The 21232-nt window shown below is 52.3% G+C and overlaps 3 protein-coding genes across 5 annotated transcripts; 1 reads left to right on the top strand and 2 right to left on the bottom strand.

Annotated features, from left to right (window-relative positions):
• The first annotated feature begins 667 nt into the window (after window positions 1–667).
• Window positions 668–15037, top strand: DNAJC17 (DnaJ heat shock protein family (Hsp40) member C17). 3 transcript variants are annotated; one of them, XR_009418666.1, is made up of 12 exons: window positions 668–757; window positions 2273–2342; window positions 3195–3253; window positions 3944–4031; window positions 4413–4495; window positions 5443–5539; window positions 5932–5981; window positions 6490–6567; window positions 7480–7560; window positions 8434–8562; window positions 11106–12887; window positions 14830–15037. XR_009418666.1 is itself a non-coding variant. In XM_059474940.1 (11 exons), the coding sequence occupies exons 1-11, from the start codon at window positions 680–682 to the stop codon at window positions 14953–14955; spliced, it is 939 nt and encodes a 312-aa protein (XP_059330923.1). In that variant the 5' UTR covers window position 679; the 3' UTR covers window positions 14956–15037. The 3 variants fall into 3 exon arrangements, 2 of the variants coding, with proteins under 2 accessions (XP_059330923.1, XP_059330924.1); XM_059474940.1 differs by lacking the exon at window positions 11106–12887 and having other exon boundaries at window positions 679–757; XM_059474941.1 differs by lacking the exon at window positions 14830–15037 and having other exon boundaries at window positions 679–757; window positions 11048–11224.
• C6H15orf62 (chromosome 6 C15orf62 homolog) lies at window positions 11722–12237 on the bottom strand. Its single transcript, XM_059474942.1, has one exon. It carries the CDS (start codon window positions 12235–12237, stop codon window positions 11722–11724), a length of 516 nt encoding a protein of 171 aa, XP_059330925.1.
• Window positions 15038–15293: 256 nt separating the features above from the next.
• On the bottom strand, window positions 15294–21039 carry GCHFR (GTP cyclohydrolase I feedback regulator). Its single transcript, XM_059474939.1, has 3 exons — window positions 20704–21039; window positions 19598–19692; window positions 15294–16132 (listed from the first exon to the last, which is right to left on the bottom strand). Exons 1-3 carry the CDS (start codon window positions 20737–20739, stop codon window positions 16009–16011), a joined length of 255 nt encoding a protein of 84 aa, XP_059330922.1. The 5' UTR covers window positions 20740–21039; the 3' UTR covers window positions 15294–16008.
• Window positions 21040–21232: the final 193 nt, after the last annotated feature.

Raw genomic sequence — 21232 nt, 5'->3', positions numbered from 1 at the left:
ATTTTTGGTAAAGTTAACTAACTTTCAGCCATGAGGACACAAATCCTACGAGAATAAAGGAGTAAGGGCTGAAAAATTCCGTCTCCTGTGTATGGAAATAATTGGATTTATTTTCTTCTACAGTGCTCCCTTCTTGTGAGAGGGAAAGGGAGATATTTTAGATCAATAAGAAAACAAGAATTTACCAAGGAGCTGTGATGGATGTTTTTTGGTGACAACAAAAACAAGTATGGTTTTGGGAACAGGGTGCAGCTGAGCTCGCACCACCCCCCACTGCCACAGGCTTCCAGAGGAAATGGTGGAGTGCCATTCCTGGAGGGATTTAGCGCATGGGTGTGGATCCGTCGGTGGCACTTGGGGACACGGTCAGTGGTGACCTTGGGAGACAGCGGGACGCACGCGCTGAGTTTTCCCTCAGGACTCGGTGCCCGCGCACGGCCCCACGAGACTTGTAGTTTTCCTCTGGTTCATCCCCGCTGGCAGCTGCCGCTAAAGAACTACAACACCCATCATGCCCAGCGTGGCGCTGCGCACCCCGGCTGTTCACGTTCTCTAGAGCCGCGCGGTGCATCACTGTGCTTGTAGTCCATTATTCCTGGGCGGCGCATGGCACGGAGGCGCACGGGGACTACATTTCCCAGCCACCGCGGCGCCAAGAGCGGAACCGGGAAGCGCGAAGATGGCGGTGGATAAGGAGCTGCTGGAGCGGGACCTCTACGCGCTGCTGGGGATCGGCGAGAAGGCGTCCGAGAAGGAGGTGAGCGGCGCGGACAGTTCGGGACTGGCTCCTTCTCTCCCTCCATCCCTTTCCCGCTGTCCTCGGGAGCGGCGGTGCTGCTGTCCAGCGCTGAGCTGAGGGGCTGCTCCAAGCATTGCTGTGGGACCGGGGCTGGCAAACGGAAAAATCCCGTTTGTGCTGATATTGGCGTTGTGATATCCCGGTTTTACTGAAATTGGCCTCGTTCCCCCAGTTCACCCCTCAATCCCGCGGGGCGGAACCCGCCTTTGGAGGAGGAGAGAACTGCGGGCTTGGTCTGGGACGTGTTCTCGCTTTGTTTATGTGCTTCCAGAAGGGAAATTCTCGTGGTGATCCAAAAATCCTGTTGTCAGACGTTTGTCCGAGCGCCCAAAAGTCACGTAGTTAATTTTGTGGGGTTGCAATTACACGTTTGCGGTTTTTAATTGAGTTTATTTGCTTAGTCACTGCTAACACAGGAAGGAATCTCTGAGAGAGCTGCAGAGGGGCTCGGCCAAGGGCCGGGAATGGCTGCCCAGTGCCAGAGAGCGGGGTTGGGTGGGACAGGGAGGGGGAATTCCTGGCTGAAATGGGAAGTTGGAGGATGGAGCCCGGCGAGGAGACTCCTCTCCCTCAGCTGGACTCTTGTGCAGGAGGTGGGACCATCTGTAGGGCTTTTCCTGCACATTCCCAATCCCGGGAGCTTTGTCCACCAGGTGGGGCCGGGACACAACTTTTCCACTTGTTGTAGCAGCGAATTAGGTTGGGAGTGGGATAGAATGCCTTCCCTTTTTCCTTCCCCCCATCCCTTTGTTTTTCCTTTTCACTTTTTTCCCTCCATTTCCCCATTTCTCGTTGTCTTTACCTCTGTTATTTTTTTTCCACTTCTCTTCCTTTCCCCATTTGTTTTCCTTTCCCTCTTTTTTTCCTTTCCCTTTTTTGGCTCCCTTTCCCTCTTTTGGGTTCTCTTTCTGGGTTTTTTAACTTCCCCCGTTTTTTTATCATCTCCCCCTTTTCTCCTCCTCTCCTCTCCTCTCCTCTCCTCTCCTCTCCTCTCCTCTCCTCTCCTCTCCTCTCCTCTCCTCTCCTCTCCTCTCCTCTCCTCTCCTCTCCTCCCCTTCCCCTTCCCCTTCCCCTTCCCCTTCCCCTTCCCCTTCCCCTTCCCCTTCCCCTTCCCCTTCCCCTTCCCTTCTTCAGTTTCCTCCCTCCATATTTTTTCCTCTTCCCCTTTTCCCCCTCTCTCCTCTTTTTCTCCTTTTTCCTTCTCGCCTTTTTTTTTTCTCCTTCTCTCCTTTTTATTTTCCTTCTCTCTCTTTTTCCCCCCTCCCATTTTTTTAACCCGAGGTTTAACTCCTACAACAAAAGACACCTGCAAGCCAAAACAGCTTTTAAAAGCTCCAACTCCTTCCAGACACACCCATGTCCCGTGCCCAGCGGGTTTCCCTTGAGCACAGGGATTATTTTGGGTTTCCAGGTTGCTTTTTTTGGCAGAGCCAAAGCAGTTTCCCCCCAGTGACCCCAGTGTGGCCCCTGCAGGTGAAGACAGCGTTCCGGCAGAAGGCGCTCACCTGCCACCCGGACAAGAACCCCGACAACCCCCGGGCAGGTGAGTTCTTCCTGCTGCAGTTCTCCGTTCTCCATGCTCCTGGAAGTGACCCTGCTTCCCTAAGTGCTGAGGGAATGGCTGGATGTGTCCCTGGATGTGTCGCTCCTGTTGGTGTTAACTTTGCTTTTTAAGGCTGAACAATCCCTGCTGGGTTTAGAAACACCAGCAGTAACTCAGTGCTGGAATTACAGCTGCAGCCCTCCAAACCTTCCCAACCTTTGCTTTGATGTGTATCTCTCACAGTCCAAACTTCACCAGCACTCCATAAATCCTTTTATCTGTGGGCAGGGCAAGGGGGAGTTTCAGCTGCCTGCAGCAAGGGATTGCTGTGGATGGAGGTTGTAGAATTAGCAGTTACTTTGTATTTTGTGTGTCAAGACTGATAATTCATCTTTATAAAAAATAAAGACAATTTGCCAATGCTTGTAATGGGACAAAAGGAAAGACTCTTAAAGGATAGATGGCTGTAATGCAACAACTTCCAGTACAACATAAGCAGGACTTCTTGTTGAAGGAAAAGGACTGAGAGGGAGAATGAAATTGTGAGTTCCAGGTAAATGTGGCATGAAGGAGATATTGCAACCCAAAATAAAAATAATCAGTAAGAAAAATTAAGTTTGTGTGTTCCAAGATTTCTCTGAAAAGGAAACAATCCCAGTTTTTTGTTTCTTTATTTACTCTCAAGTTTGTGTAAAACCTTTGAGTTGAGGCTGTAGGTTGGCTTACAAATCTCTTGCAGAGGTGATTTTTGTTCCTTGGAGAGACCTTCCTGCAGGAATTGTCTTTCCTGGTTCTTCCCCAGGTCCCTCACCTGGTTTCCCTCATCTTGCCCTTCTTTCTTGTCGTTCCCAGCGGAAATTTTCCACCAGCTGTCCCAGGCCTTGGCCGTGCTCACAGATGCAGCAGCCAGGGTAAGGATGCTCCCTGGGCAAGGGTGGGATTTTGGGGTGGTGCTGGGAACTGTAATCCTGCCTGTCCTGCCTCACAGAGCTCCTTCAATACAAATCTCAGCTGTTATTCCCCCCTGCTTCTCCATGAGATGAAATCTCAGGTGCCAGATAGAAGCTTGGAGAGATGTTGTGTTTGGGATTTGCTGCTGGGAGCAGCTCTGCATATCCCATCTAATAACACCATCCCTGACTGAGGAACACCAAATTCCCATGGCAACATCTGCCATTCCTGTTGAATCAGGGACTGACAAATGAGTAATACCTGGATGCAATTCCTGAGGCTCCAAGCTCTGCTGTCTGAGGGACACAGGAGAGCTTTGATCCTTCTGGGGCTGTGGGGAAGTGGCTGAGAACCCACCGCCCAAGGCTTAAAAGAACCTGTAAATGTCCCTGGAAAGAATAAAACCAAAAAGTGAGGAAGGAACTCTCTCCAAAATTAGCTCAGGAGAGGGAAAAGTGTTGATTCCAGGTGATAGAAGCTAAAAACATGAGCTCCTCTTTTCAGGTACTGGCAAAGCTTGTAATCCAAGAAGCAGCAGATGCTTCAGCCCTGCTGACAGGGTTTCAGTCCCTGATGTCACTGTATTCCCTGTTTTCCAGTTTCTCTCCTGGTTTCTGTAGTTTCCCACTGTTGTGCTGGTTCCTTGGCAGGCAGCCTATGACAGGGTGAGGAGGGCAAAGAAGGAGGCTGCAGCAAGGACACAGAAACTCGATGAGAAGAGGAAGAAAGTAAAGCTTGGTGAGCAAATCAAACCCTCACATTCTCCTGAGGCCTCCCCTAGCTGGCTGTTTGCATTTCTCCTTCCACTGGGGTCAATCCATGGAGGATGACTCTGGTTTCTTCATCCCTAGTACAGTCCAGAAGACCTGGAATCTCCTCCCGCAGCCACAGCTGGGGTGGTCCTGCTCTGGGAAGGAGGGAATTAGGTCCTGCTGTGGGAATTAGGGGGTTGAGGACTGTTAAGGCTCCTTTGGTGTGTGGGGCCAGAGGAGAGGCAGCAGAGCTGTCAGGATATTGGTGTAGCTGCAGCCAGGTTTGTGATCTATCCATCTTCCTCTGGCCAGCAGGGAAAATTCAAGTTCTCTTTGGCTTGTTTGAATTTTGTTTCTTTCTCTGCAGATCTTGAAGCCAGAGAACGGGAAGCCCAGGCCCAGGAGAACGAAGAGGAGGAGATCAGGATAACCAGATCATTAGAAGAAGAAGTAAGGATAGATTCTTAGTTCTCTCTGCTGTTTTTGAGAAGAATTGCTGAAAGTATTTCCGTTATGATGAAACCCATGGGATGAGGTTGTCAGGAAAATGAATCCACAAACATCAGAGGTTTATGTCCAAAAAGGAGAGAGAGGAGTCTTTTGACTTTATTCAAATAAAGGGAGAGGCCATGGGGCATTCCCCTGGGGTCTCTCAAATTTTTGGAGGATGCAGCCTCCCTTTTTATCCCGATCTCCCAGCTGCATCTCTCTTCTCTCTTTCCCCTTTTGCTGAGGTACTTGAGAGGTACAGACTCCCCAATACACCTGATACCAAAGATTTCCCTCTAATGTACAACCCTCCCTTTTAATTTTTAATTCTTATGGAATTTAGGGGCTTTTCTTCCCCATTGTTTCTTTCATCTCTCAATGTCTAATTTCATTTATCAGCAAAATTAAAGTTTATTTGTAAATGGAAATATCTTTTTCCATTCATCAATCAGTGGAATCCTTCCCATTGTTTCTTTTATCTCCCAGTGCTGGTTTTATCTACCAGCAGACCCACAGCTTGTTTGTAAAGACAAATCTGCTATTCCTCTCAAGGTGCAAAAAAATCTCTGGATAGCAGTCCTTTAACTTTTGGGATTAAAAGCAGGTGCAAAAAATCTCTGGAGAGCAGTCCTTCAACCTTTGGGTTTAAAAGGCTCTGTGAATCAGAGAATCCTGGAATGGTTTGAGTGGGAAGGGACCTTACAGCCCATCCAGTTCCAGCCCCTGCCATGCTCAGGGACCCCTTCCACCACACCAGGCTGCTCCTTTTGGAGCTGCCCAGGGGAACTGGCAGGAGGGGTGTCCCAGGAGATGGATGTGAGACCCAGACTGTCCTTGGAAGTGTCCAGGTGGCCTTGCAGCCCTGGCTGTGTGCCTCAGGTGCCCGTGCTGTGTTCCCTGTGCCGCAGATAATCCGCCTGCGGGAGGAGGGCTCCCGGCAGCTGGAGGAGCAGCAGAGGCTGGTCAGGGAGCAGATCCGCCGGGAGAGGGAGCAGCACAGCCGAGGTGAGCACGGGGAGCACCTGCACGTGGCCTTGGGCTCTTTGGCAGCTCTCCACCCTGAATTTTTCCAACCTTCTTGCAGGGAAACATGCCTCAGAACATGTCTCCGGCTTGTGTGTTTGCTGACCTGTTTCTAGCCTTGATCCTGGCAAATCTGTGCTTCCTAAAAGGGAAACATGCTCCCATGGAGTATTCAGTCTGTGCTGCAGTTCCTGTTGCACAAGATTTTTGGGACTGGAATGGTCCAGTGGAATTCTCAAAGTGTTTCATCATATGTATGTTCTCAGGGAAAAAAAAATTTGTGCAAAATGCTGAGGAATTTTCACCTATGTCCTTTCCATCTTTTCCATCTTTTTTCTTTCTTTTTTTGTTTTGTTTTGTTTTTCTCTTTTTAGGCAAGCAGGAAAGAAATGGAGCAGAAGGCAAAATAACTCCTAAGCTCAAGGTAAGACATCCTTAAAAAGCTGTGTTTTGGTGAAAACTGATAGAACGTGATGGAAAACAGAAGGGACATTTCAACCCTGCTAAGCTGGCACATCTTTTTTTATACTGGGATGTATAAATTCCACTCCATGGAATGTGCATCATCAGGTGAACAGCTCCTGTCCTTGCTGTTAGAATTCCTTCCTCAGTCACCTTTTCTTTGTCTGCTCCAGATTTCTGAGCCTGGGATTGAGTTGTCTGTGCTTTAAGCACAGGGAACATCTGCTAATTACCCTGGCAGAGCCATTAGCATCCTTTCAAGTGCGATCTTTTTTTATTCCAGTGAGCAGCGTTTCTCCCTGTTCCCCAAACAGTTTGTTCCCTGTGCTCACTCCCATGCTGAGATCACTGTCTTGGCAGGCCTGGGAGTGTGGCTGGAAATAGCAGACGTGGTGAATGTGCAGGGGGGTGGGAGCTGCTGGCAGCACATCCAAAAGGGGAAAAATTAACTCCTGCCGTTTGTTCCCCAGCTCAGGTGGAAATGCAGGAAGGAAGATGAGACTGGAGGGGGATACTCCAAAGATGTGCTGCTGCAGATCCTGCAAAAGGTCCTGAGTGACACTCTTCCCTGTGTGTTACTGGGTCTTGCCCTGATCTCAGTGCTGTAAGGGTAGTGAATTCTGGGAAGCTGCATATCACAGAATCATGGAAGGGACCTTAAAAATGATTCAGTTCCACCCCTTGCCACAGGCAGGGACACCTTCCACTAGACCAAGTTGCTCCAAGCCCTGTCCAACCTGGCCTTGGACACATCCAGGGATGGGGCAGGCACAGCTTCTCTAGGCAAGCTGTGCCAGGGCCTCAGCACCTGCACAGGGAAGGATTTTTTCCTAATAGTCTAATCTAAACAGGTAATCTGATCTAAAGATGGTTTGAAGCCATTCCCTGTGTCCTGTCACTCCATGCCCTTGTAAGCTGGAGTGGTTAATTTCCTTCCCTGTTCAGCTTTCTTATGCAGTTTTCAGAGCTCATCAGCATGATCGTGGAGTCATTAAGGTTGGAAAAGATCTCTTAAATTATCAAATCCAACCTTTGAACCAAGTTGGATCCTTTGATCCCTGTACTGGGAGCTGTTTCCCAGCAGAACAACTGCAGGCTCTTCCCACTGGATGCCTCCTGCCCACTTAGTCTGGCTCTGTGGTTGTGGTGCACTCATCCTTCACTTGAAGCACTCCACATCCCTGCTGTGGCAAGTGCAGAGACAGGCACAGACAAGCCTTTGATCTGATCAATCCCACCCTGGCCTCCTTTCCCTCTGAGCTCAACAGCCCTCTTGCACTGGGAGCCAAGTGTGTAGCTCCATGCCTTCCCAGATTATTTCCTGGAGGGACAGAAATGGTGACAGCTCAAGCCTCATGTCTGTGAAAACACTTATTTTCTCTTTGTGTTCATTTGAGAACTGAACTTGACATCTCTCCTGGCTCTGTAATTAACTTCCCTTCCTTTCTTTCTTCCCACAGTATGGTGATGTGCTCAATTTGTTGATCTCCAGCAGGAAGACTGGCAGTGCAGTGGTGGAATTTGCCACGGTGAAGGCAGCTGTGAGTGTGCAGAGTTCCTGCTGGCTGTGCTGGGGGTGGCACAGGACAGGTGACAGCCAGGACCCTGCCCTGTCATTAAGGCAGTGGAGAAGGGTAATGAGAGTCAAAAGGCACGGAGGGAGTGGCACAGCTGCAGGCACAAACCCAGAGATCAGGCACATAAACAGGTTGTGCATGGAACAGGCTGAGGGAGGAGGCACTGCCTTAAAAATCAGGCACTGAGCACTTACTCAGCGCTCTCTGAAGGTGAAATGCCTTGGAGTTGGGATTTTGTGTTTTGGAGGTGATATCAGGCATTTGCAGTGAAAAACAACCCAAAATGTCTTGACTCACTGTGAGTTATAATAATTCATGTGGCTGTGGGAGCAAAAGTCATCAGTTATCCTAAATTTCAGTAGTTCCATGAGCTTGGGCTGTATGAGAGTTTCCTTGCTGGCTTTTCTTTCACTCATATCCAAATGATAAAACCCCCCAGAAATGTGTGTGACCTGTGTATCAAAAGTGCTGGCAGGGCTATGGACCATGAGGGTGCTTCTCATGTAGGGCAGCTGTGAAATCTGAGAGGCATGGAATGGTTTGGGTTGGAAAGATCCTTAAAATATTACAGAGTGGAACCATAGAACTGTTTGGATTTAAAGGGACCTTAAAAGACCATCCATTTCAAGCCCCCTGCCATGGGCAGGGACACCATCCACAATCCCAGGCTGCTCCAAGCCCCTTCCAGCCTGGCCTTGGACACTTCCAGAGACAGGTCTTGTTTGTGCCCTGCTTGGCCTTGAGGTCATTCTAGGATTCTTAGGACTTATGAGGGAAGAGAGTGGGATCTGAAATTCAGGTGGTGATGGAAGGGTGTTTTCCCTCCTGTTTTCACAGGAGATGGCTGTGAAGAATGAAGTTGGCCTGCTAAATAACCCCCTGAAGATTTCCTGGCTGGAGGGCCAGCCCCAGAGCCGCCCCAGCACCGTCCTCCCTGACAGCAGCAGCCAGCCCAGGAGCTCACAGGTAAGGAGATGGAAACCTGGGGCTGGAACAACCTACATCTCAAAGTGCTGTCAGATCTTGGGGCCAGGCCTGGCTTTCCCAGCAGCCCTTTCTGTGCTGGATCAGTGGCTTTCTAAAGGACCTCCTGCCTGGGCAGCAGCACACTGGGAGCTGTTTGCATCTTCACACATTCCCTTTCTCCCAAATGAAGAGCAGGGATATTCCTTGCTCAGCCCAAAGCCTCCAGTGCCATTCTGATGGGATTTTTGGACTCCTCTGAGTGAGAGTTGCTGAAAGGTTCCTTTAGAGAGCCTTGGTTGCTCACTGCATTCCCAGGAGGAGGAAGTTTCAGTGCTGGAAGCAAACCTCTATTCTTAGGGTCTGCAGGAGCAATATCAAGCTAAATACCCTTTTGTGTGTTCACTCCCTAAATATTTTAAGCTTGTGAGATTGTTTAGTGCATTCACTCTCTTCATATTTCATTAAGTATTTTATTGATATTATTTGTAATTATGCATTAGAACACCTGATTGTTATCCTGTTCATGTAGGACCAGGGAGAGTCTTGCAGCCACAGGAGAGTCTCCAGATTGTTAGGAAGGGAACTGGGACAAAAAGCAGAATCCAAAACATGTTATTTGAGAATTTCTCACTAGCTGGGAGTGTGAACTGGCTCATTCCTACCAAGGGGGTTGCTGGTGCAGTTGGAGCTTTGGTAGTGGATTCCAGCCTCTGTGGGTTCAGATGCCCGAGTTTGTCTTGGCCTGTTTCCATGCCCAGAGCTTGTTAGTGTGGAAGTGCAGCGTCTGCCTGCGGTGCAGGATTAGTGTGGTGGGGCAGCAGGGAGAGCCGGAAAGCAGCACACACCGTGCTGGTGACTCACCTCTGCCCAGCACAGCTCCTCAATCCCACCTGGCTCTGGGAATGCTGAGGAGCTGCTGCCAGGGACCTGCATCCTGCCCAGGAGCTGCACAGCTGGTGCTTTGCTGTCCTTTCTGCTGCTTTCAGCTGTAAGAAGCTGCACTTTCTGGGATTGCACTGCAGCCTTGCATCTCCAAGCTGCTCTCTTTCCTGTTTTTCCTTGTTCCCACTCCAGACCCTCCCCAAATCCTCCTGCTGCATCCACTGGGATGCTCCTAAAACCTGCAATGTGTTTGCAGCTCCTGCTGGCTGATCTGCTTGCAGCTGACTTAGCTTGTGCTCTCCAGTTCAGGAGTGTGCAGAGTGAGCTCCCAGATCCCTGTTCCCTCTGCCTCTTCCCCTCACACCCAGCCTGGCTTCCCAGGCACCAGGCTCCACGTTCTTGCTTCCAGGCTGCACTTACCTCATTCTGATTTAAGCTGCCCTTGCTTCCTATTCACTCCTCCCTTCTGTTTTTGTCTGAATCCACCCCCAGTTTGTTCCCACTCTGTGCAAAAGCAGCTCCTCTGCTGCTCTGCTTCAGGAAACAGCCCAAGCCTGCAGTGTTCTCATGGCAACATGCTCACTACTCATCCTCTACTCCCTGTCTGGGACAGGCAGCCAGTGCTCCCTGCCTGGGAGAGCCAGCCAGGACCTGAGAGCCAAAATCCACAGGTAAAGGACAGCCAGACCCCAGGCAGGGGGTTTGGGAGCAGTTCCCAGGTGGAAGCTGCTCATTTTCCACAGCCTTGTTGTCTCCTACAGCAACAGGTGCACGTTGTGCAGCAGTTCCTGGAGAGCTGCTGCAGCCAAGCAGGCTCCAGTTGCCCTTGGAATTCAAAAGCTGTGGCTTGCACAGTATTACTCCAGGCTAATGAGAGCAGTGGCTGTGTGATGGTTCAAAGCACACAGTGGCTGCAGAGAGCTTGTTTTGCCATTCCAACAGCATGCAGTGCTCAGTTTTGGGAAGATTTTTCCTCCTCCTGCACTGGAATCTCCCTGCCAGGGCTCCTCAGCCATTCAGCCCTGAGAAAAGCCTCCTGCCTGGTGTTCTTGTACCTGTTCTAAGCTCCTTCAGAGGTTTCAGAGGGTTTATTTCATATTATCTGACTTTGGGAGGTGAATCTCACACGGTAAGAGGCAGCTGTGCCTTCCTTGGAGTGACCCTGCACTTTGCTGTGGCCACTTCCAAAGCTCCTGGTGATCTGGGGCATGGAGGTTTTTTAATTGTTTTTTAAAAGAGCCCTAATAGTCAAAAAGCTAAGAACTGGTAGTTTCTTTTAGCAGTTTGTCCTGGTGCTGCCTAAAATATTCTCAGCCTGGCAGAGCCTTTCCCACTGTCCAGCTCAGGGTGGGCAGCTGTTCCTGTCTTTCCCTGAGCTCTCCTCAGGGGAAAATCAAGTCCCTGTTCCCTCTGTCCTTCCCTCAGAGCCACACAGGTGTCCCACTCCCATCATAAAACCCTGCAGTGCCAGGGAGGATGGACCTGGGCCACTCCAGATAGCCTGTGCTCCTGGTGCCTGGGATTTCTGTGCCTTGTTCCCAAGGAAATGAGGCAACCAGACACTTCCAGTCACAGATACATTTATTCTTCTATGTCTGTACAGCTGGGAGCTCAGTGCATGCGTGAGGCAGCAGTGTCAGAGACACCTCTTCTCCTGCCAGGAGGATAAATCCACTGCTGGTGCTGTATCAGGAGCCTACTTGGATGCTTACCTGGCTGGGAGTGCCACCTGCACTGGAGTTAAGGGAAAAGAAACCCACAAAGAGGAAGAGAAAAAACGGAGGAACAGCTTTGAGCTTTCACATCCAAACATGGTGGGAGGAGAAGCCTCAGTTCTTGTCTCTCAGCCCTCAAAGCTTTGGCTTCGGGGTGCAGTGCTGCTGCCTCCTTGCAGGCTGCCTGCTGTTCCACAAGCGATCCATGCCAAATCCCTGTGTGTCCCTGCCCCACAGTGTCACATCCCCAAAATAAGTCTTTCCCAAAAAGTGCCAGTCTTCCCTGAGGATGGGATGCGCAGTCCGGAGTGGGAAATTCCCGGGGTGGAGAGCGGAAAGTTGGCCATGAGACAGCAGACGGTGCTCTCACCTGAGCACAGAGCCTGTGAGCTCTGCTCCAGAGGATTCCTTGGCAAGGACAGGGATGCTCTGTGGTGGGTGAGGCGAGGACAACAAAACAGGCCACACACAACAGGCATGCTCCAGTATCCTTCCTCCTGCTGGAACGAGAGGAACTGGCAGCAGCAGTGAGTAACTGGGATGTGATGGACAATGAATACCTTCAAATGGCGTAATCCCTTGGGTTCTGTTTCCTGAGGGTCTGCAGCACGTCCTCGAGGAGAGATAGCCCCAAATCCACTTTGAAGGACAGGAAGGGGTCAGCCAGCTCAGGAAGAGTGGTGCTGCTGGGGAGACCTGCCTCTGAGGTGCCGTGGTCCGTAGCCTGGTCCTTGTGCGTGGGAGTGCCTTTGTGGTACGGAGCAGCGTCGGAAAAGGAGAGGTCGGAGTGAGAATCTGTGCGGTCGATGATGTTGGGGCAGCTGGAACTGTCCAGGTACAGCCGGGGAGGCTTGGGAGGGGCTTGTGCCTTGGCCAGGTTCTGCTCACTCTGACAGGACAGGTACTCAGACTTGTCCTTCAGATCCCTCAAGCCTTCCCTCTTCTGGCCGTCCGTGTCCAGAGCGTGGCTGTTCTGGTTCAGGATGATGACTTGGTTGCCCAGCTTTTTGTGCCTCCTGAGGGAGAAGCGCCGGAAGAAGGTGGTGGACTTGAGGGACCCCCTGCGCCAAGTATCCATGGTGAGGAAAGGCAGCGAGGAGCAGGAATGCTGGCTCCTCACAGGCAGGAGCCCAGGGATCAGCAGAGAGCCACGCAACAGGATCAACCTCTTCCTGCCCCGTTCCTAGAGCTGCAAGGAGCACAGAGAGGCTGGTAGTGCAGGAAATGCAAACTCCACGCCGTGGCAAGGAGCACTTGGCTTGTCTGGGATCTGAAGGAGTCTCCCCCTGGAGTGGAGAGGAGCGGCAGGCGGTGTGTGAGCGAGCTCGTTAAACGTGTGCTGCGGCTCCGGGCTGGTGGGGAACAGCAGAGGCACAGTCACCATGAGAACAGATCTAATCTGGCATCTAGAACAGAAGGGCACTCGGGTGCCATGGTAACCAGGCACCTTCCGAGGAGGGGCACTGCCGGAAAAGCGCCGTGGGTGGCTGGGAACGAGACGGTGACTCAGTCCCACCGAAGGAGCCCAGGGAATACGGGAGAAGGGGGATGAAGAAAGCGACAGTGCAGGAGACAACGCTGGGAGAACAGAGTGCAGGAGAGACTTACACTCTGTTGGAGCAGCCAGGAGTCCTGGAGTGGAGAGGAGAAGCTGCTGGAGCACTCAGAGACCAGGATGAAGAAGGAAGTCCAGGAAGAACTCAGCCAGGAGTCCAGGAATTCAGCCAGGTTGGACCCAGAATGCCAAAACTCCCCAGCTCTGCTGCCGCCGTCCCTTCATGTGCCACCCGTCGCTGCTTCCCGGGCTGTGGCTCCCTGCGTGGATGTGTTTGTTTTGAGCCAAGCCCTTGCTGAGTCAGCCACGTCAGAAACTGGGTTTCACTCCATTGGTAATTGCCAGGATTGCAGGAAATAGGTGTGTGGAGTGGTGGAGCCTCAGCCCACGCTCAGGCAGCCGGGAGCACGTGCTGGGAGCCCACCTGGATCAGGCTGTTCTTCCTCCCGCCACTCCGAGGGCTCCTTGTGTCAGCAGAGCTCCCAAGCCAGGCTGCAAATAATTTCCTGGCTGTTTTAAATTATAATCCCAGCATGAGGTGGGGCTTCAGGTTTGTGTGGGTGATTCATCTGCATAAGTCTCAGGCAGCCTCTTCCATCCAGCACAGCAAATTCCTGGGGTTGGTGGATGGGACTTGGAAGGATCCTGGCTGAGGGCTGCTGATACCATCAGTGCTTTCTCAGACTCTGCTGCTGCCAGTACCCAAAGGTCATTTTGCTCAGGTGGCTCCTAAGACACCAATTAGACTCTTAATTTCCCTCTTGATGTTCCTTATCTGTTGTGGGCTTTCATTGTGTCCTTGCAGCCGGAGGAACCACTTTGCTGGCACAGGATAAGGAATTGCACTCGCCCATATTTCCATGCAGAGACTTATTTAGGCATTCTATTGCCTTTGTATCCCTTCTGCTTCCTAAGAAATCCTTCAATATCTGGAGAAGCTGTGGCTGCCCCATCCCTGGAAGTGTCCAAAACCAGGCTGGAGTAGCCTGGACTAGTGGAAAGTGTCCTTGCCCATGGCACGAGGTTGGAACCAAATAATGTTTGGAATCCCTTCCCTCCCAAACCATTCTGGGATTCCGTGATTCTCTGTGATCACCACTTAACCCACTTCCTAGAAAAAGGAATACTAAGGGTTTTTTTTCCCATTCACCTTCTGTCAAGAAACTCTTATTTCCACCTGAACTGTCAAGGAATGAGCTGGATGTTTCCAAGCCTTGCAGTGCTTTCATACCTCCAAAATAGCACGGCCACCTACTAGTGTGGAATGGCTTTGGAAGCAGCGCCAAAGCACTGGAGCAGCTGTCATCTGCTGCCCACGTTCATTAGGCAGAGTCTGCAATCAACTGCCTTGACGTGACAGTTGCTGCCACACGCAGCAGGGAGGCTCTGGGAACTTTGGGAAACTCTTCCATTCCTGTGTCAGGTTTGGGAACATCCCTGGTGGTTTTCTTTGTGCAGCTGCTTAGAATCGGGGAATTGTTTATGGTGGAAAAGTCCTCCAAGGTTATTGATTGCAGCTGTTAGAATCATGGAATGGTTTGGGTGGGAAGGGACCTTCAAGTCCATCCCAGGGCAGGGACACCTTCCACTATCCCAGGTTGTTCCGAGTCCTGTCCAACCTGGCTTGGAACACTTCCAGGGATCCAGGGGCAGCACAGCTTCCCAGCTTCTCTGGGCAACCTTTGCCAAGGCCTCAGCGCTGTCAGACAGTTGGAAGTTAGTCACTTCCATGACTCATCCACAAAGGTTTGATTTTTTTATGGCATTAGCCTTTGTAACAGGTGAAGTGTATGCTGGACTTCGGGCACCAACGTTGTAGGTGCAGAGTGATCTTGTAATCCAAAATAATTCCCCATTCAGCCTCATGGAATGCTGGCTCCATGTCTGTCCTGCTTTCCTTACCAACCACAGTCATTGCTGGTTATTTTTAATAATCATTTAAATAACAATTCCTGGTTATTTCCTGTAGCTAGGCAGCTTTCACCCACCTCACCCAATTTCTGTGGGATCAAACCATTTCCTGCCTGGAATGCTGGTGTTGTGAGGGGGATTTGGGGAACTCTGGGAGTCTGTCCTGCCCCTGATGGGTTGTCTGTGTTTCCTGCTCCCTCCCAGGCGTCGGTGGTGTCAGAGCGGGACTACGAGAGCCTGGTGATGATGAGGATGCGTCAGGCGGCCGAGAGGCAGCAGCTCATCGAGCAGCTCCAGCGGGAAGACGAGGAGGAAAAGTCCCACACTTAGCATGAGAGTATGGATTCTTCCCACCCCCCGTCCCCTCAGAGCTGTTTCTTTATTTAAGTCAATAAACCTCCTTTTTTCTAAAGGTATTGTGGGAATAGAAACTCCCAGGGACTGCAGCCCTTATCCCATTCCATGTTTGGGGAAGGAATGGCTGCCTGAGGTTCACAGAGTGCAGGTTACCCTGTCAGTGTGTGTGCTCAGAGCAGCTGTCCCATCCCATGGGACAAGGTGTGAGAGGTGCCATCAGAACACCAAAGCCTGGAGATTATAATTCCTGAAAGCTCGTTCAGAGGGACTTGGCAACAGCTTTAAACAACCCACAGAAGGACATTGGTCTCTTTGGAGCAATGTTTCATTATGTTTTATTGGTGTTACCCCCATAGCAGGATCTGTTCACAGTTCCAAGCATTCCAGCAGTGTTGGGATTAGAGCCTGCACCTGGAATAGTCACACAACAACACTTTTTGTGTTATTTTGGGAATCCCATGTTAGGCTTGGATGGCAGTCTGGAATCTGGAATTTCAGTGGTGCTGCTGAGATGGAAGCGGGCCTTGCTGCCAAGGGGAGGGATTCTCAGAGCCCTGGGAGTAGGTTTAGTGGTTCCCTCTTGGATTTCAGGGATGAGGTGGGATGGTGTCCATGCTTGCTGTCCCTCCCTAACCTCCTGGCCCAGGAGAAGGCATGGAACTCTCTGGGGCAGCCAAAGGAGGAAGCAAACAGGGCTGTTACTGAGCTTCCTTCAGGGAATGCTGAATACATGATTAAAATGTAAAAAGCTGGAATTTGCCAGACTGCCATCTCACTGAAGGCAGAGCTGGAGCCATCTGTTCCCTCTGCCAGCTTCTGGGCATACCTTCCTCCCCCTGCTCTTGGGAAATGGAACAGGGATGGCAAAATTCCACTGGGTCCAGCTCTGCCTCTGCACCCTTCCTCCCCTGCCTGAGCACCTGGAGTCTGGGACAGGAAGGAATTAGGGGGGGAAAGTTTGCTGCCAGTCCTTTAAGATGATCTCCAGCAGGATGTGGTCCGGGTGGAAGGCACGGTTCTCCCTGGCTATTCCCTGTGGAGGCACCAGACCAGGGTCTGGCCCACGCCGGTCATGCTGACCACGCGGTAGCCGAGGCTCTCCAGCTTGTCCAGCACCACGCGCGGAGCGTCATTCACGTAGTACTCACAGCTGCACCCAGGAGAGATGGGAATGAGGTGAGCTGGGGAGGAAGAGATGGGAATTTCCTGCTGGAAGTGAGACTGCCTCCCTCCTGATCCCTCTAAGACCAGTGGCCACACCTGGCACAGGCGTGTGTGACACAGGGCCTTGGTTAACCCTGGGGGAAGGCACAGCCCCAGGTGCCAAACCACAGGAATCCTGTCCAGGAGGGAAGGATCAGGTTGAATGGGAATGTGGCTCAGGGGCTGGTGTCCAGAGCCACATGCTGCTCGGTAACTGGGCTGATACTACAGCAGAGTTCACAGGTAAACACAGTGAGCACGTTTTTAGCATGGAGGAGGAGAGGAGAAATGATTCAGGTGTTTCTAAGGAAGGAAATCCCAGTGTTCTACCCCCAGAGTATGTCTATGAGATGGGTGGGTTTGAGAGACTGTTAGAATTTGGGGATTGGAACAAAGTGATGCTTTCAGGCAGGTGGGAAACCTTTGGAAAGCCAGTAGTCATCCATCCTGCATGGATGTGCCAGGCAAGGTGGAGCCCAGGTTCCTCTGTTCCAGCAGTGCCTGGGAGCTCACACTGGGATCCTTGTCCAGCTCTGATTCCCCAGTGGTTTGTGCTGGCTGTATGCTTGGAGCACATTCCCACATTCCTACCCCTCAGTCCCAGAAGCTCCAGGGCTATGACACTGCTCCCCAGTGAAGGGACCAGGCACAGACTGGGCTGAATTGACTGGGGACAGCTGAGCTGAGCTGGTCAGTGGGACCTTTGGCACTGGATGTGCCAGCCATGACTTTGGGATAAGGCCCAGAGCAGCTCAGCTGTAGCTGACTCACAGTGCCGGATAAGCAGATAATGATGGGCTGCAGGATCACTGGGAATCCTGTTTGGGCACCTGAACAAAGCTTCTCCTGCTTTTCCTACTAATAATGATAAAAAAAGATCCAAAAGCCTTTCCAAAGCTTCTCCTGCTTGGATTTCAGACCTGTGCTGGAGCTGGGAGTGCTTTAAAGCATGAAATAACCTGAGATGTGAGAGATTTTCCAGTTTCTCAAGACAGACTGTACTTGGCTGTAATTATAGATGTGGTGTAAAGATAATGTGCATTATTATAAGTGACTTTGAAGTCTGTTCTTTCTCCAGGAGGGTTGCCACATAGCCTTCAGATTTGCAGTGGGAGCTAGTAAATATTATTCCCACTATTCAGAGGAAGTAGCAGAGGCAGGGATTTGTAGAAAACTAAAAAACTGAGTAGCTGAGCTAAAAGCAGGAGGCAAGAGTTCCCAGGGCTTTATCATAGCTGTGTGTTGAGGGAAATGAAGATTGCACACCGTGGGTATCAGATCTGCTCCTGTCTCCGTGTGCATCCAGTCGGGATGGAGGGGCTGGGATACCTGCAAAGCCTTTTCTTCCAGGTAAATCCCACCCCAACCCTTGCCCCACCTGGCTGCCCCAAGGGCTCTGACCCTGAGAGGGAGGGCAGGGACCACATCCCTGCTCCCCACACCTTGTGGGACTTAATGAGGGGCCATGTGTCTGTGCAGAGCTGTGGAACAGGATCCGTGCACTCCCTCATTACAGGGATTTCAGCTTCACCTGTACATCCCAGTTTCCCAGCAGCTCTGTGCTGCTTGAGGTTTTCCTTCAGGCTCCCTACAAGGTCATGGCTAAAGTTCTGGGGCCCAAGGTGCTGCAGGAAAGGAGTTTGCAGCATCCATAGCCAGGCTCTGCTCATGAAGGAATTGGGGATGGAAAATCCTGCAGGGCCACAGTGCAGATCCTGGAGCTCCCAGCTGTGGTTGGGATTCTGGAGGAGGCGGCTGGGCTGGCACGTGGCTGTGCTCCCGGCGGTGCCAGCAGCCACATTCCAGCCAGGGGACTTCCCCTGTGTGCCTGAGCAGTGGGGAGGGACGAAGGGACGTGCTGTGCCACAGGGATGCCCTGCAGGGATGTGCCACAGGGACACAGCGGAGTTCACAGCTGTGACACAGGCCATGCCAAGGAACAGGGGGGGCAAGAGCAGCTCAAAACGCTCCGGGCCATGGGGAGGAGGGAAAGGTGGTGAATCCAGCAGGGAGATCCCATAGGAAGCTCACATCCCTTCGCCAAAACAGGCAGAATGTGGTGCATCTGTTCCTTATAGTGCTGTGGCTCCCCCATCTGCTGGGGCAGGCACCACAGAGGCTTTTATCTGTCTTTGCTTCCTTTTCCACCTGAATCCCAGGGATCCTTGCCCAACTCTCTCAGGATCCAGTTCCTTCTGGGAGCCTGTTGTGTTTCTCTGTCTCCCATCCCGTTGCGTAACTCCGGGCTGCACACGGCGGGTGGCAGCACGACTCTGGCGCTGCTGCCAATCTCTGCCCCACCCACGGGCTTGGGAATAGCAGCACGGAGAGGGATCAGCCCGGCAAACCCCCCAGGAATGCAGCTGGGATGGGGGGGCCCTTCAATAGTTATATTTTATCTCCTTATTATTAACTTTTCCCACCCCACTGAGATTTTTAATGCTGCAGCAGCCAGGGATCCAGCCCTTGGTGTTGGCCAGGCTGGTGCTGAGTAGGAGGGTTTTCCCAACTCCATGGATGGAAGGTGGAGAACATTTAGGATGAGATGCACCTTTTGTTTTAATGCCTCCTCCTCCTTCTCCTATTCCTCCTCTCCTCCACAGCACATGGGACACAGCAGGAATCGAGCTGCTCCTCTCTGTCAAGTTCTTTTGCATTTGGGGGTTTGTTTTGCTTTGCCATTGTGGTTTTGGGGTTTTTTTTTCCCCACCCCAGGGCAAACCAGGAAGTGAGATATCAAGTGAGGAAAAAAAAAAGAAAAAAAAAACCATGAGCCAAACCATGAGGAAGATGCTGGTCACATCTCTGAGTGGCACTTGGCCAAAGGCTGGGGTCAAACTCGGCGTGGTCAGAGGTGGGGACATGGAGAAGTGTCCAATATCCACAGCTTGGGAACATGCCAGTGGAGGGGCTGGAGTCAGGGTGACACAATAGGAAACAGCTCCAACCCCAGGGCTCAGCTGCCCATGGAAAAGATTTGGGAGCTGTTGGGAAGGGCTGGCTCAGGTGAAGCCTTGAGCTGCACTAGAGGATGGGATGGGATGGGATGGGATGGGATGGGATGGGATGGGATGGGATGGGATGGGATGGGATGGGATGGACAGACAGACAGACTGCAGCTGGGAGGGATGGGATGGACAGAACTGGGTGAGCATTCTGGTGTCTCAGCACCAAGAAAGGCACAGGCAGAGCAAGGCAGGGATGGCACTGAGAGAGGAAAGGGGGGTCATGTGCTAAAGCAGGGTCAGAGCAAAGGAAAGTAGAGAACCAAGTGAAATATCAGGCAGCATTTCCTCATTAACAGGACACATGGGAATCCTGGGATTAACTGGACAGCTGGAAGGTGCTGTGGGGAATTCCAGGAGTGAAAATGTTCTGCATTTCTTGGGAAAATAAGGAGAGGAGCACTTACAAGTTGTTGCCCAGCGTGCTCCTCTTTGTGGCCCCCAGGATGCTCATCAGGTGGGGATCCGAGTGCTCATCGCCCACCATGGTGGGCCCAGCCTCCTGTGGGACAGGCACAGAGTGGTGAGTGACACGTGGTGACACGGCCACCCCCTGTTCCCTCAGTCCCAGCCACTGGCAGGAAGGTGCAGCTGCTCACCCGGGAGGTTCCAGCCTCAGCTCAATGCCAGGTTTCACGCTGGAAATGTTTGCTTTGCCCCTTTGGTAAAGAGCAGAGCTTCCAAAGTCTCTGAGGGCAGACTGAGCCCTGCTGCTCCAGGCTGTTCCCTCCAGTGCCATGACCCATGTGCCCCTTCCTGTACCTCATCCAAAATCACTCAATCAACTTGTACAATCCCAAATGCCACTGCCAGCAGATGCTTTGGTGCTGCAGCATCCCCACATGTCCCCATTCCCAATCCACTGTTGTGTCCATCACAACTCTCTCCCTTTGATCATTTGCTGTTTTCACTGTCCCACTTGTCTCACTGTTTCCCTGCTTCCTGCCCCAAACCACACCAGCAGATCCAGGCTTCTGGATGTCGGGAAAAGGGGAACCCCAGATAAATACAGAGCTGTGGGCTCCTACAGAGTCCTGCAGGATGTGGCTGCTGCCAGTGCAGTAACGCTTGCTTTGTGGCTTTATTCGGCAGGGACAGCAGCGATCCCACCAGTGCTCCTGCACACTAATCCCAGCCACTGCCCCAGCCATGCCCACTCCCTTGGCCGCGTTTTCCACCCTGGAACGGCTCTTTGTGGACGAGGGAAAACCAACTGCGAGGACAAGAGGAGCCGTCCCTTTGGCGTTCCTGGGATCCTGCCGCAAGTTTCCCAAGTGAGTCGCTGTTTGGGACAGGAGGGATTGGGGCAGCAAAGCACCGGGAACTCTCACGGCGAGCTCTCACAGGCCGTGCTGGGCTCCCCCAAACCTGCATCACCCCCGACCCCCAGCAGCAGCAGGGCCAGCCCATGCCGGGATCGCACCGGCGGCACCGCGGGCTGAGCGGGTCTCCCCGGTCGGTCCCTGCCCGCCCCCCGGTATTCCCCACCCCCGGGGGTCCCGGCGGGACTCACCAGGCGGATTTGGGTGCTGATGAGCAGGTACGGCATCTCCGCTCCGCCGCTCCCGCCGCCGCTCCAGGGGAACCTGCCCGGGGCCGCCCCCGGTCCCGCCCCGCCACCACCGCCCCCGGGCGCCGGGGGGAAAGGCACCGGAGGGCTCGGGGGGGCTGGGGGGCACCCGGGGGGCTCAGATGGGATCTCGGAGCTGCCCCCCCAATAAGGGATGGACAGGAGGTGAAGGGCTGGAAGGGGATGGAGCAGGAGGGGACAGAAGGTGATGAGCAGATGATGGACTGGGAGACAAAGGACAGGAGATGATGAGCAGGGAGAGGACAGAGCAGGAGATGAGATGCAGGGACGTGGAGGAACAGGGAGATGTAGGACAGGAGATGATGAGCGGGGAGGCAATGAACCAGGAGATGATGGATAAGGGAGACGAAGAAAAGGGAAATTAATAGCAGGGAGATAAAGGACCAGGAAATAACAGAGGGAGGTGAGGACTGGGAATGGTGGAGCAGGAGCCAGGCAGGTGGGCCCTGCA

The sequence above is a fragment of the Ammospiza nelsoni genome, chromosome 6 (genome assembly GCF_027579445.1).
Source record: "Ammospiza nelsoni isolate bAmmNel1 chromosome 6, bAmmNel1.pri, whole genome shotgun sequence".
Lineage (NCBI taxonomy): Eukaryota > Metazoa > Chordata > Aves > Passeriformes > Passerellidae > Ammospiza > Ammospiza nelsoni.
The sequence above is the reverse complement of the archived record's forward strand: the minus strand, read 5'-3'. Positions and strand labels throughout refer to the sequence as shown.